The sequence below is a fragment of the Prenolepis imparis genome, unplaced genomic scaffold, assembly GCF_030444845.1.
Source record: "Prenolepis imparis isolate NDT839.2.m4 unplaced genomic scaffold, iyPreImpa1.0 SCAF_58, whole genome shotgun sequence".
Classification (NCBI taxonomy): Eukaryota; Metazoa; Arthropoda; class Insecta; order Hymenoptera; family Formicidae; genus Prenolepis; species Prenolepis imparis.
The window spans coordinates 86179-99474 of NW_028141216.1; the positions used below are offsets into that span (position 1 = coordinate 86179).

A 13296-nucleotide genomic window follows, 5' to 3' on the forward strand; every position below is an offset into this window, starting at 1 on the left:
TGTATTCTGTTAAATAAATCAGTCAGATAATCTCGATAGGTAGTCTCTAGATTTCCTTCGACAGGTGGGTGAGCGGAGGGTAATCGGGCTATTCTACCGAAGATTAACTCAAATGGTGGATATTTAGTTCCTTCATGAACACTAGTGTTATAAGAAAACATTGCCATGTTAATATGACTATCCCAGTCTCTCTCTTTCTGGACCTGAATTTTAAGATATTCTGTCAGTACATGATGTGATCTTTCAAGAGAACCGTTAGATTGAGGATGATAGGCGGTAGTTTTAAAGTGTTGTATATTAAACATTTTAGCTAAATTTCGTATGAGACCAGAAAGAAAATTAGTTCCTTGGTCCGTAAGGATGGCTTTAGGAGCGCCGTATATGCAAATGAAATTTCTAGTGAGCGCAATAGCAATGGATAAAGAATTAGCTTCTCTTAAAGGAACGGCTACAGAATATTTAGTCAATAAATCTTGCATAGTTAATATATATTGATTTCCAGAATTTGTTATAGGGAGAGGACCTACTATATCGAGAGCTACTTTGTCGAATGCGGCCCTAGGTGTATCTGTAATTACCATGGGTTGTCTTGTTTTTACACGTGTTAATTTCTTTAACTGACATTGACGACACCTCTGAATAAGATGCTGTATATCTTTTTTCATAGTGTTCCAATGATAATAAGGTCTTAATCGGTTATAAGTTTTAGTTACTCCTTTATGACCACCGTGAGCGGAGGAATGATTTTCGATAATGAGCGTTTCGCGTTCTTCGGCAGGGGGAATTCGAACTAAGTTTTCGCAGACTGTAATGTGGATGGGTAATTCTCTCAAAAATTCTTGAATTTGGCTAATCACGTATCGCCATGGTATATCGTCGAAACGATCAGTTTTACTGATACTAAAGGAGGCTAAACGTATTCGGTTACGGCATCTAAAAGGGAACGCATACAATTTTTTAACGTTTGTTGTTCTAAGCGCGAACGATTATTTAATCTTATAGGAATGGATATTAATGTTTTTGATTTAACTGTTTGTACATTTACTCTTTCAAACGTGAGGTTCTCATATACAGGTAGTAAATTTGCTTGTTGATATTCTTTAGCGCCATTATCATAAGGAGTTCCATCCATTTGAATAAAAATTACGTCATCGTCTTTTTGTCTTAATAAACAGTCGCGGCTTTCGGTTACTAGAATTAAATCTGTTTCCCGTAGTTCTGCGAGTTGGAGTACTTCTTCATATATGTGATCTCCTTCGCGTAGGTCAATAACTGTTCTTCGTTTATTGTCGCCGTCTTCGCTGCTGTCGTCGTCACTGGAATATTCTTCTACTATTACGTCAGGTTTCTGAGGATGTGGATTAGGTGGAGGAGTCTTAATAACTTCGCAATAAATATTAGGGTTACTAGAAACAGGTGCGACTAATGATTCGTTTGGAAGTTCATCATACTCGTGATTTACGAATAGAGGAATGGCGAGATTAATAGGTGGATTTCTGGATAAAGCATCTGCATTATTATTTAAACTCCCTTTCTTATATTGTATTTCGTATTCGTATTCAGCCAATTTTGTTCTCCATTTCCATAATCTGGAGGAAGGGTCCTTAATAGAATGTAACCATACGAGGGGTTTATGATCAGTAATAATAGTGAATTTCTTTCCGTATAAATAAGGTCGAAAATGATTGACGCAATAAACTATGGCTAAGCATTCTTTTTCGATAGAATAATTTTGTTCGGCGTTATTTAACACGCGGGAGGTATAAGCGATAGGTAAATCTTTTCCGATTTGCCCTTGACTGAGTACTCCTCCGACAGCATATCCGGATGCGTCGGTTGTTAAAATGAAAGGTTGAGTGAAATCGGGATATTGAAGTATAGGTTCAGAGCATAAAGAGCGTTTTAGAATGTCGAAAGCCTCTATTTGCTTTTGTTGCCAATTAAACGTATTATTTTTCTTTAGTAGGTCTGTGAGTGGTTTAGCGACCTTGGAAAATTGAGGGATAAATCGTCTATAGTATCCAGCTAATCCTAGAAATTGTTTTATGTGTTTTTCATTTTTCGGAGGGGGAAATCTAACTATAGATGCTATTTTCTTTGGATCGGGCCTGACTCCGTCATCTCCGATAATATGACCGAGGTACGCTACTTCGTGATGTAGAAATTCGCATTTATCGGGTTGTAATTTTAAATTCGCGTTTCTTAATCTTTGCATCAATTTATTAAATTTAATTTCATGCTCTTCTAGAGATCTGGCGTAAATAACTATGTCGTCCATATATACGAATAATTCATTACCCTGTAATCCAGAAAGAACGTTATCCATTAATCTTTGAAAAGTCGCTGGAGCATTTTTTAGACCGAAAGGCATTCTTTTAAATTGATAATGACCGTATGGAGTTGAAAATGCGGTTTTAGGGGCATCTTTAGGAGCCATGGGGATTTGATGGAAACCGGAGGCTAGATCGAGAACAGAGAAATATTTAGCGGATCCTAATTGATCTAAAATATCAGTTATATTTGGGAGAGGGTATGCGTCTCCTATGGTTTTTTCATTGAGACCGCGATAGTCGATGACCATTCGCCATCTTTTATTTCCCTGCGAATCTGATTTTTTGGGTACTATCCACACGGGGGAATTATAAGGGGATGTAGAATATTCGATTAAATTATTGGATAATAATTCATTAACTTGTTTATTGATCTCGTCTTTGTGGACAGGAGGAAATCGATATTGTTTCGTATGGATAGGGATCTCATTAGTAGTGGGTATGAAATGCTGAGTGGCGTTAGTAGCTCCGAGATTATCGTCAGGAAGATGAAATCTGTCGGCATGATTATGAATTAATGATTTGACATTATTGAACTCCTCGGAGTTTAAATGTTCTAATCGTAGAAGCTGCATGGTAGCAGATGTGCGATCGCAAGAAGCTTCGTCATTGCGAACTTCTTCGAGATATGAAAGGTTATTAATATATAAAGGAGAAGTCGTTACGAGCCCTCGGGTTGCAACGACTTGGGTAGAATTGTCTTCAAAATCTAATTGATCATTATGAATCACTGGGTGCCCTAAGGTTGCAGTGATATTTTCGTATCTAACCTTTTCATTGCATTCAGAAGAAGGACCATCGGTCGTCTCATTCCCTCGGGTTTTGACGACACCGTCTGGGATCGTGGATCCAGACGTATCCGCAAAGTCAAAATCTTCTAATTCGGCAGAAGGGACCTCTACGTGATAAGCACGGTCAGAGGTATTAATAATGGGTAGGTAAGCTTTACCGTTAATATTAGAGACTATAGCTTCTCCGAGATATACATCTTTGTTATACACGAAGCGAGGTATATATCCGTATGATTTATCTGGGTTAGTGATATTAATGAAAAAGGGCGAGACGGATCGCGGTCCGACGCGGAGAAAACTTGCCTCTGAGAATGGAATTCTAATATCGTCGTAATGTAAGCATCGATTTTTATAATCGATAGTAGCGGCGCGTGTTTTCAAAAAGGTGTTTCCTAAAATTCCATCCTGAGGAAAAGTGACGGTATCGGGAATTATATGAAAACAGGTAGGGAGACCAAGAAAATTTATAACAACGGAGCCTAAAGTCGGCATCACTTCTGAAGATAGTCCCTGAAGAGCTAGGACATCTTCTTCGCGAATTTTTATTTTTCGATCAAGACAGTGTCGTTTTATGAGATTTACTCCAGAGCCTGAATCGACCATGAAGAGGCAGTCTCCCTGAAGGTCTGGGGATGAAAGGACAACAGTGGGTAAGCTATGGGGTTTTGCTTTTTCTTCTATTCTTTCAATACTGGTGATAAGGTATGAGTCGGGCTTAGAGGTCGCACTGTAGTAACTGGTGCGCGTTGGAGAAGAGAAGGGCGTCCCGGTTGAGCATCGTTCCGGCGGGCGCCAATTGTTACCGGAACGCTCTGGGCGTTTCCCTGATTATTGTTACTGGTAGAAGGGTGAGGAGGGGAAGAATTATTTCCGAGGGAGCGTCTGTACGCGAGCTTGCGACATTCGTCAATAAGATGTCCGGGGTTTTTACAGTAGCGACAGATTTCCTCGGTAGGGTAATTAGGTCCGGGTTGTCCTGGGATAAGAGGTTTTATAAAGGGGATATTATTTCGTGATGATTTTGATAGAGAGGATTGTTGTGGATCATGAGTTATTGTTTGTTGCAATGGTCCGGATCTATTCGAGAAATCAGCGCGAGGAGGAATGTTAGTTCTATGCATGGAAGTAGCCCGTTTGCGCGCATTTTCTGCTTCTAGAGTTTTTGATAATTTTATAGCAGTCTCGAGGACGTGGTCGAGTGAGAAGGCTCCTTCTAATTTAACTCTAATCAACAAATCAGTAGGGAGACCGTTAACGAAACTAGTACTAACACTACGGTCGATGGTATCTTTGGTGGATTCGTCGATTTCTCCGTAACAGTTGCTTTCTCCGTCGATTATAGCTGCACGTAATTCTTTTACTCTGGCTATATAATCGAAAATATCCTCGTTAGGTTTCATATAGATGTTTGCGAGTTCACCGCGATACTGATCTACAGATTTATTTGGACCGAAAATAGTTTTTAACTGTTTTGTTAATGAAAAAACAGAGTTATATTCTCTTCCTTCTATTGCGGAGTAAGCATGTCCTTGTAATTTATTAATTATAAGTTGCACTAAGTAATGTTCGTGATATTGTGGTATTAATTCGCGGGCACGTTCGCAGATTTTACTAAATTGAAAAACAGACATTTTGTGTCCGTCGTATTTAGGGATAGAATCGACTACGTCTTTAAAACGGATCGGAGAAGGTATGTCGACGGGACTAGTCGCATGAGTGTTTTCTGAAGGGAGGTAATCAAAATGAGCTCTTCTTTGATTGGATGCATCGGAAGTCAGACTATTATTAATACGTTGGTTTAAAATCTCTACTTGTCTGGGTAAAGCACTAAGGTGAGAGATTTGCTCAACTAAAGTAGTTAATATTGAGTCATGCTGGTCGTCTGATTTTTTGGTTTCGATTTCTCGTAATAGTGCTTTAAATTCGTCTGTCTTTTCCTGCAGTAATTTGTGTTGTTCTTTGAGTGATTTTTCTTTTTCCGTTAACATTTGACTAAAAATTTCAAGTTCGGATCGTGATACACCTTCCTCAGCCTCGGAGGGAGGATTAGAACTTTGCGATCGTGTAGTCGGCATGGCGCACTTACCTTAGAGAGAGGCTGAAAGAAAATATATTAATAAGATTAGTTACAGTGTTTGGTCGCTTAGTCGGGACCGAATAGATGTCGAATTTTATAGATTTTGCGACGGGGATCTGTACGTTCAATTGTTTTGTAATCAGGATATTTGCATTCGAATTCTATTGGCGTTGGGTTGTAATCGATACTCTTATTTTCGTTAGATAGTGGTTCGGGGTCGTTTGTATTATTAGTTAAATTGTATAATTTGGTAAATAAGGGAAGGGGATTTTGGAAAGAGGAGATTGTTTCTTTGATCTGGAAATTAATCCTTTTAATTTGAACTCGACGCCCGCCTTTCCTGGGCATGAGGGAAAATAAAATGTATTTGAAATTTTAACTTATTTCTCAACTGTTGCCACACTCTTCGTCAGCGACAGTTGGTGTTGTTGCCACACTTCGTCAGCGACAACTAAGTCAAATCTCAAATCAAGATAATCATTTAGGAAAGGAATTGAATATAATTGAAAATTCAATCGTAATCGTCTGTTGCCATCCTCTTCGTCAGCGACAGCGATAATTGTTGTCACACTTGTCAGCGACAATTTGATCAAATTTCAAGTTACACTCGTTATTCACTTTCGATTTAAATTTTTAGAATTTTAACGCGAAAGAGGATTAATTCCTGAGACTTTTACACAGGAGGATCCTTATCAGTCCTTTAGGCAATCCCACCGCTGCCACCAAAGTTTTGGATTGTCACGTCTGGGTGATCTTCCTTCTCTCTCTATGCCTAGGCTAGTGAGAAAACGGGCGCTCTCTATTTTTGTGAGGCAACCTGCTTACACCGGCTATACCTCTGGGACGCCAAGAGCTAGGACCGAAGTTACGGATCTAGGGAATGTTGTAGGTCACAGGAGTGGGGTATTAGTTACTAGTTGGGAGTATCGAATCTATTAGCGATATCTTCGATGTCGTTTAAAATAGTTATGACTTGATCGAAAGTTATTTTACCATTCAAATATTCATAGATCAAATTGAGTATTAATTGGTAAATTGTATTGCAAATTAAGCCTTGAAGTTGTTTATTCATCTGGATAATAATAATTCAGGGGCTAATTAATAAAATGAATTTGATATTTATTTAATCGTCTGTGAATTCGACGCTTATTTGAGCACCAGGGATATGAAGATTATCTAAGCAGACTATGAGTTGATCGATATCAATAGTTCCTTCTAAAACGTCAGTTAGTAGCCCGATAATTGAATTTGCATCATCGTTTGTTAATCCTTGGACGTCTAATTCAGTAGATCTGGGTAGCATTTGAATTAATTGGTAGAGGCAATGATGAGAATAATATATTTATAATGAGTTAGATAAGGATTATCGTGAGATAACATGAAGGGGAACTAGAGAGAGTGAGATATCAATATCCGATACGTCTATTCATTTGGTTTTAAATATGAATTCAAAAGGAAGGTCGATGGTTAAGGAGAATGTCTTCGGGCATACGAAGGATGCCTGTCGTCGACGATGGAAATAACGTAGGGTGTTGATGGGAGCTTTGTCACCAGGCACTATCGCTGGGTGCTCGACAACGAAAGGAAGTTGAGGAAATGGCAGAAAGTTGCTTGTGCCTACGGTAAAAGTATGCGTTGCAACTATAGGTAAAATGAGGATTGGACTACGTCCAGAGCGAAATTAATTCTAGAATTCTATTTAAGAATTCTTACGCGATATATTGTCTCTTGTTATCGATATTATTAGGCGAGAGAAGGTAATGAGAAGTTGTCTTCGGGCATACGAAGGATGCCTATCGTCGACGATGGAAATAACGCAGGGTGTTGAGGGGAGCTTTGTCACCAGGCACTATCGCTGGGTGCTCGACAACGACGGGATGCTGAGGAAATGGTAGAGAGTCGTATGGACTTACGAAAGGTACGTCCAACGGCTAGAGGTAAAATGTGGATTGGACGACGTCCGAGTGATATCAAGAGTACTGTTTCTACACGTTAATAATTGCTAGTTTCTGATATTGATACCTTGAATAAATTATGGAAAGGTAGTTGGATTCTAATTTGATAAATACCGATTGACAACGGGAAACTGTTAGCTGCATGCAATGCTTAACAGTGGATTTCGTTTATTTGTTTTAGGAGAAGGTAGTGATTGAAAGAGAATTGTCAGTCTAACGTAACTTAGAATTAAAATTGGCGTGTTAAATAGTCTGGGTAATTATAAGTACTTACCTTGTGATAGACTGTGAACTTCAGGCAGTGGATCGTAATACGCTCGTTCGCCTTCTTCCCTTCTCTAGGACCTCGGTCGCGGGATGTTTGGCAAAATCCACGTATTCGAGTTTTGAAGCACAAGAGTTCTTAATTTAACTTTTACTTTATAATTCTATGCGCGACTAACAAATTGGGTATGTCTACGCAGTTGACGGCAAACGCGTGACTTTATACAGAGTATCGTAAGGCTACAGAAATGATGTACTGTAGAGCTACGGTAGGATCTCGATAATGAGATGCCGTAGAGTTACGGTGAGATGCTAATGATGGTATGCCGCGATGAAGTTAAGAATTAAGGGTTTATATACCCATCAAATCGAGAAAAATCTGAGTGTCGTGTGCAATTCCCTTTTGGTGGGGATTTCTAAGAAAGACGTTTTCTTGGAATATGTCACAATAAATTGTACTAAGAGGTCATGATACGGTGACCCGCAGGAGCGAACGCTCTAGGTGTCAACTATCAATTTACGAGTTTTAGATAATCTGGACCGGATATCGAAGTTAGGCGGTGAGCTTGAGATGAGGAGCGACGATTCCAAGAAGTGTCTAATTTATTATTCTTTTGTGGTTTGAACGCTAGCATCCGATAACGCGAGGGAGATAACGGACGGAAGCGGCTTGTCACCTACGATCGGCACTTAATTACTTGCTGATTATGAGCTGATTTTAGAGAGGTCTGCGCATAGATACATATTAAAGTTTCTTGTAGTTCGCCAAATATTCATTTGTACGTTTATGGAATCATTTCTTATATAATTTATTTTATATTATTAATTAGAATTCTTAATGATTGATCATTTATAATAAAACTTGAGTTTAATGCAATAGGGTAAGATTAGGTTATTTCTAAATTATAGAATTATGATTCCATAACGTAATATCGGGACTTTCTTATTCTCGTTTGACTTAATTCTGTAATAAAATATTCTCTTTAATTATATCCACTTGGGCCTTATTTATAAGTCTCTTCATTCAATAATTTACTCAATAAATCTTAATAATCTTGGGTTCGTTATCGAAATCATTTAATGACTGAAATAAGACTTCGTAAATATAATTGCGGATGAAATCTTAAAATATTAAGTGTTTGAACATTTTTAGTAATTCATCGAATGCTTGTCGCAGGCTTGTCGTTACAATGCATCGCAAGATAAGGATTTATGGAACCTTCCTCATAATAATTCTGTCAGTGATTAAAATACTTCTAAAACTCATTACTATAAGTCTTAAATTGTTAAGTAAAGTTCGACAAGTTATTATGTTTCTGATTCCATAAATAATATTATTAATAGTAAGTGAAAGAAATATCTCTCGTCAACTTAAGATTCTTCGGTCTCACTTAAGAGTAACAATAACGTTCTACATTAACTGTAAATGAACAAATTCTTCAACGGGCAAACCAAACTAAAATAATATTTAGTGTAGTAAACTACGCTGTCGAACCTTGTGAAACCGTCACTCAACTAATCGACCTTTTAAACATCGCCTTCGGATCTGCGAAAACGATTGACCAATACCGCGGAGAGCTCAGCACAGTATATCTCAAACCGAACGAACACATGCTAGACTACATAAGTCGCGTTAAAGACCTCCGTTCCGCTATCCTCGACGCAGAACCGACGTAGATGAGCTTACCGCGCGGTCTTTTTGCGATGGCCTTCCGCTACAATATAGGTTACAGATGGACAGGCGCCTCTACGTCTTCCCCTTCGAGGCTTTTGCAAAAGCCAAGGCCCTCGCGAAACGAGAAGAGCTAGACAGAGAGCGATACAAAACTCAAGACCGCCGTCAACCAGATAGGCCGCGAAACGAATACGCTCAACGCCCAATTACCACAATGCACCACCGCGCGATGGAAACCGCTCTAGAAGTTACCTCGCGAACGCTCCTCCCCGTGGCGCATATGTAAGACACGCTATTTCTCGAAAACCGGAAGGACGTGACAATAACGAGCGCAGATCCCCTAACGCGAATTCAAACGCGAACGTCGCCCCTCCTCGCGATAGTCAGCCCACTAAACTGTGCCGGTATTGCAAACACCCAGGGCATGAGATCGACGAATGCCGGAAAAGACAGTATAACAACTCACGTCAAGAGCAGGGAAACTTCCCTCGCCCCTCGAGGCCAGCGGACGAACCTCGAGCGAGAACCTCTCGGGAAGCAGTCCGTCCGATAAGAACGATAGTCGCGGAACAGCAGGAAGAAGCACAAGGATCACAATGCTAAGTCCCGACGACTTCTCCCACGCACCCACTGTATCTATATGCGCAGATGGCTTATCGCAAGAAACAATCTTTATGATAGACACTGGAGCCGCGCCGAACCTTGTTAAGCAAAGCAAAATACACCCCGAGACAAATATTGATTCAAATACTATCATATTCCTTAGTGGAATAACGAAAAGTAAAATTAAAACTCTCGGGTCGACCGACGTCGAATATTTAGGTCACAAGATTAAGTTGCACGTTGTCCGAGACGACTTTCCCATCTCACAGGGCGGAATCCTAGGATCCGACTTTTTACGCAACGCGACTAAAATAGATTACCTAAAATATTGCGTCGTATGGCAAGGATCGCCAATTGCCTTTGTCAACAATGAAACCGTAACGATCCCGGCAAGGTCGAGCACCGTTCTCCCACTCCGCGTAAAAAACCCTAACGTACGCGTAGGTTATGTACAGCGGATTATGGTAGGTTATGTACAGCGGACGCAAACGACAAAATCTACTTAGGAGATGCAGTCGTTACCAACCGTGAAGGAAAGGTGTATATAAGCGCGATAAACACGGGCGAAGAAGATTGTAAAATTACCTTACCGAGCATTGAGCTCCACGAGGTTGAAATATATTCTACATCCGGTCTTCAAAACCTTACTAACTCAAATTCCATATCCTGTTCTTCACAGAGTCATAAAAGCACTCTTCCGGATACCCATCCTTTGTCTAAACATCGTAAAAGTTTAGAGAGCGATATCTCGTCCCTAGGGCACGAAACGATCACTCCTAAACAAATAAGACATGTCGCAACATTAAACGGGAGCAGCGTACAATCCCGTAACGAAGAAATACAGTCTTTGCTGCGGCTCGAACACTTAAACGAGGAAGAGACGGAACACGTCCATAACCTTATAAATAATCAGGACGATCTGTTCCACCTTCCGTCCGATAAACTGCATTCCACTGACACTGTTTCACACACTATCCCGACGACTGACGATCTTCCGGTCCATACCAAACAATATAGATTTCCGCCTATACACAAGGAGGAGATTAACAAACAAATACAAGGCTTAATAGAAAACGTTATACAGCCGTCAGCTTCACCTTACAACTCCCCCTTGTGGATAGTGCCAAAGAAATCCGACTCCAAAGGTAATAAGCGCTGGCGGATGGTAATAGACTATCGCGTCCTGAACGAAAAGACAGTCGGCGACGCCTATCCCCTACCTAACATTGTGGAAATACTCGATCAACTAGGCAGCGCTAAATATTTCAGCGTGTTTGATCTCGCATCCGGATTTCACCAAATACCGATGCATGAGTCTCACGCGCTAAAAACCGCATTTTCAACGCCGCACGGGCATTACGAGTTTAAATGCATGCCGTTCGGACTAAAGAACGCACCCGCGACGTTCCAAAGACTCATGGACCAGGTATTGACCGGACTACAAGGAGTAGAGTTATTTGTATACCTAGACGATATCGTACTATACGCGAGCTCTTTACAAGAGCACAACATTAAATTCAATAAATTAGCCGAAAGGTTGCGAGGAGCGAACCTCAAACTCCAGCCGGACAAATGCGAATTCCTGAGAAAAGAGGTCGGCTATTTAGGCCACTTAATTAGTAGTGAAGGAGGAAAACCAGACCCTTTCAAAATAATCGCAGTCAAAGAATTCCCCAGACCCCAGCATGCGAAGAATATAAAACTAAATATAGGTACGGACGCCGTGTGCCTAGATGAGGCTACAACGGAGAGGGAAATTTGCGCTACACTGTCCAAGATAGGCAAATGTAGACCGGATGACTCAAAGTCGGGCCTATAAAATTCGCCTCACGGACAATGGGCACCGTCTGGATCCGATGCCCGGTTGCACCCCAAAAGATCCTGGAAACCCGAAGAATCCAGTTCGGGTGGGTGCATGCGACAATGGAGCTGCTCAAGGACAGGCCCCTTCAATGCTTTAAATGCATGAACAAGGGGCATGTCCAAGAGCACTGTACGAGTGACAAAGACAGGCGAAAAGCCTGCTACAACTGCGGCACGGAGGAGCACTTTGCGAGAGATTGCAAGTGTCCCTCAAAGTGCATGCTTTGTGAGGAGGCCGGGGTTCCTTCGAACCATCGAATGGGGAGTGCACTATGCACCCTTCCCAAGAAGAGGAGCCCAGGAAACAAGGGTGCCGGAAGCTCTCAAAACACCCGGCAAGGAGAAGGTAGGAGAGGGAGTCAACCCGGCGACTCCCAAGGAAACGCAGAAGCCCCTGGAGCAGCAGTAACAGGGGCACCAGCGAAGATGGAGGGAGCCAAACCACAGCGGCCCGAGAAGGTAACCCAGTCTTCAGCGACTGAGGAACCAACTCGGGCCACAGGCCATGGAGGTCGTCGAGGAGGAGATCGACAAGACATGTTAACATGGCTGTCAATCTCCTCCAGGCCAACCTAAACCATGCCCGTGCAGCCCAGGACCTGTTTGTACCTGTTAGACCTTAATGGGCGGCGGGTGTGGTTTGGGAATAGCTGCGGAGCCGTACAGGCTGCCCGATAATGACCCTTGTTAGGCCACTAACGACGAGAGCTCCGTAGTCATAACTTGGAGGATGGAGACGAATTCCCCACCATACCGTAAGATAGGCGATGGATGGGGATGCGTCATGGTAAAATGGGGCCCATCTCGGTAATGGGATGTTACATCACCCCCAGTCTGAGGGCTGCCCAGTTTGAGCAGGTGCTGGACGGACTAGAAGTCGCTGTGCGATCACAGTCCGGCCGCCCTGTTATCGTGGCCGGGGACTTCAATGCCAAGTCGGCATTATGGAGTTCCCGGCGCAACGATTCGAGGAGCAGACTCTTGGAGACGTGGGCAGCGGCACTCGGCCTGTTTATCCAAAATACAGGCACGAAAAGCACATGTATTCGTCCGCAGGGGGAGTCCATTGTGGATCTCACATGGGCAAACCCCCCTGCGATGAATAGAATCAGGGCGTGGCGGGTGACAGATCACGAGACCCTCTCGGATCATTTATATATAATGATGAGGGTCAACGTCACCCGCCAAGGGGTGCTTAGCCGCGCCCAGGGGAAGGAGGGAGCAGAGACTCCTAAGAGGTGGGCCCTCAAAAAGCTCGACACAGACGGGCTGATGGCCGCAGTCGCCTCGGCGACCTGGCCAGGCACATAAATGCCAGGAGACATTGATGGCCGGGTCACATGGCTCGGGGACATGATGACGAGAGCATGCGATGCCTCCATGCCCCGGGCCAAAGCGAAGCCGCGCCGCGCGGCATACTGGTGGAGCGAAGAAATCGCCGAGCAAAGACAGATAACTGCCAGAGCTCGGCGTCGCTTCACCAGACTTCGGCGGCGCGGCGACGATGAGGCGACAGTTGAGGCGTACGAGGATTATAAACTCCACCGTAACGCCCTCAGCGCGGCAATCAGGAAGGCCAAGGCCAGGGCGTGGGACGAGCATCTGCTCACGCTGAACTCGGACCCATGGGGGCGTCCATACAGAACAGTCATGAACAAAATGCGAAGGGCGCCCTCCGTGACGGAATCCCTGGACCCCCGGGACCTTGAGGAGAAGCTTGACAAGCTCTTCCCCACCA

The 13296-nt window shown here is 42.6% G+C and overlaps 1 protein-coding gene across 1 annotated transcript; it reads left to right on the forward strand.

Annotated features, from left to right (window-relative positions):
* The first annotated feature begins 12350 nt into the window (after positions 1-12350).
* Positions 12351-12869, forward strand: LOC145947258 (uncharacterized). The gene has a single exon (XM_083057062.1). The coding sequence runs from the start codon at positions 12351-12353 to the stop codon at positions 12867-12869; it is 519 nt and encodes a 172-aa protein (XP_082913188.1).
* Positions 12870-13296: the final 427 nt, after the last annotated feature.

Excerpts from the sequence above, each read along its gene's own strand:
- LOC145947258 (XM_083057062.1), top strand. The coding sequence starts at position 12,351 with ATGGGGCCCATCTCGGTAATGGGATGTTACATCACCCCCAGTCTGAGG.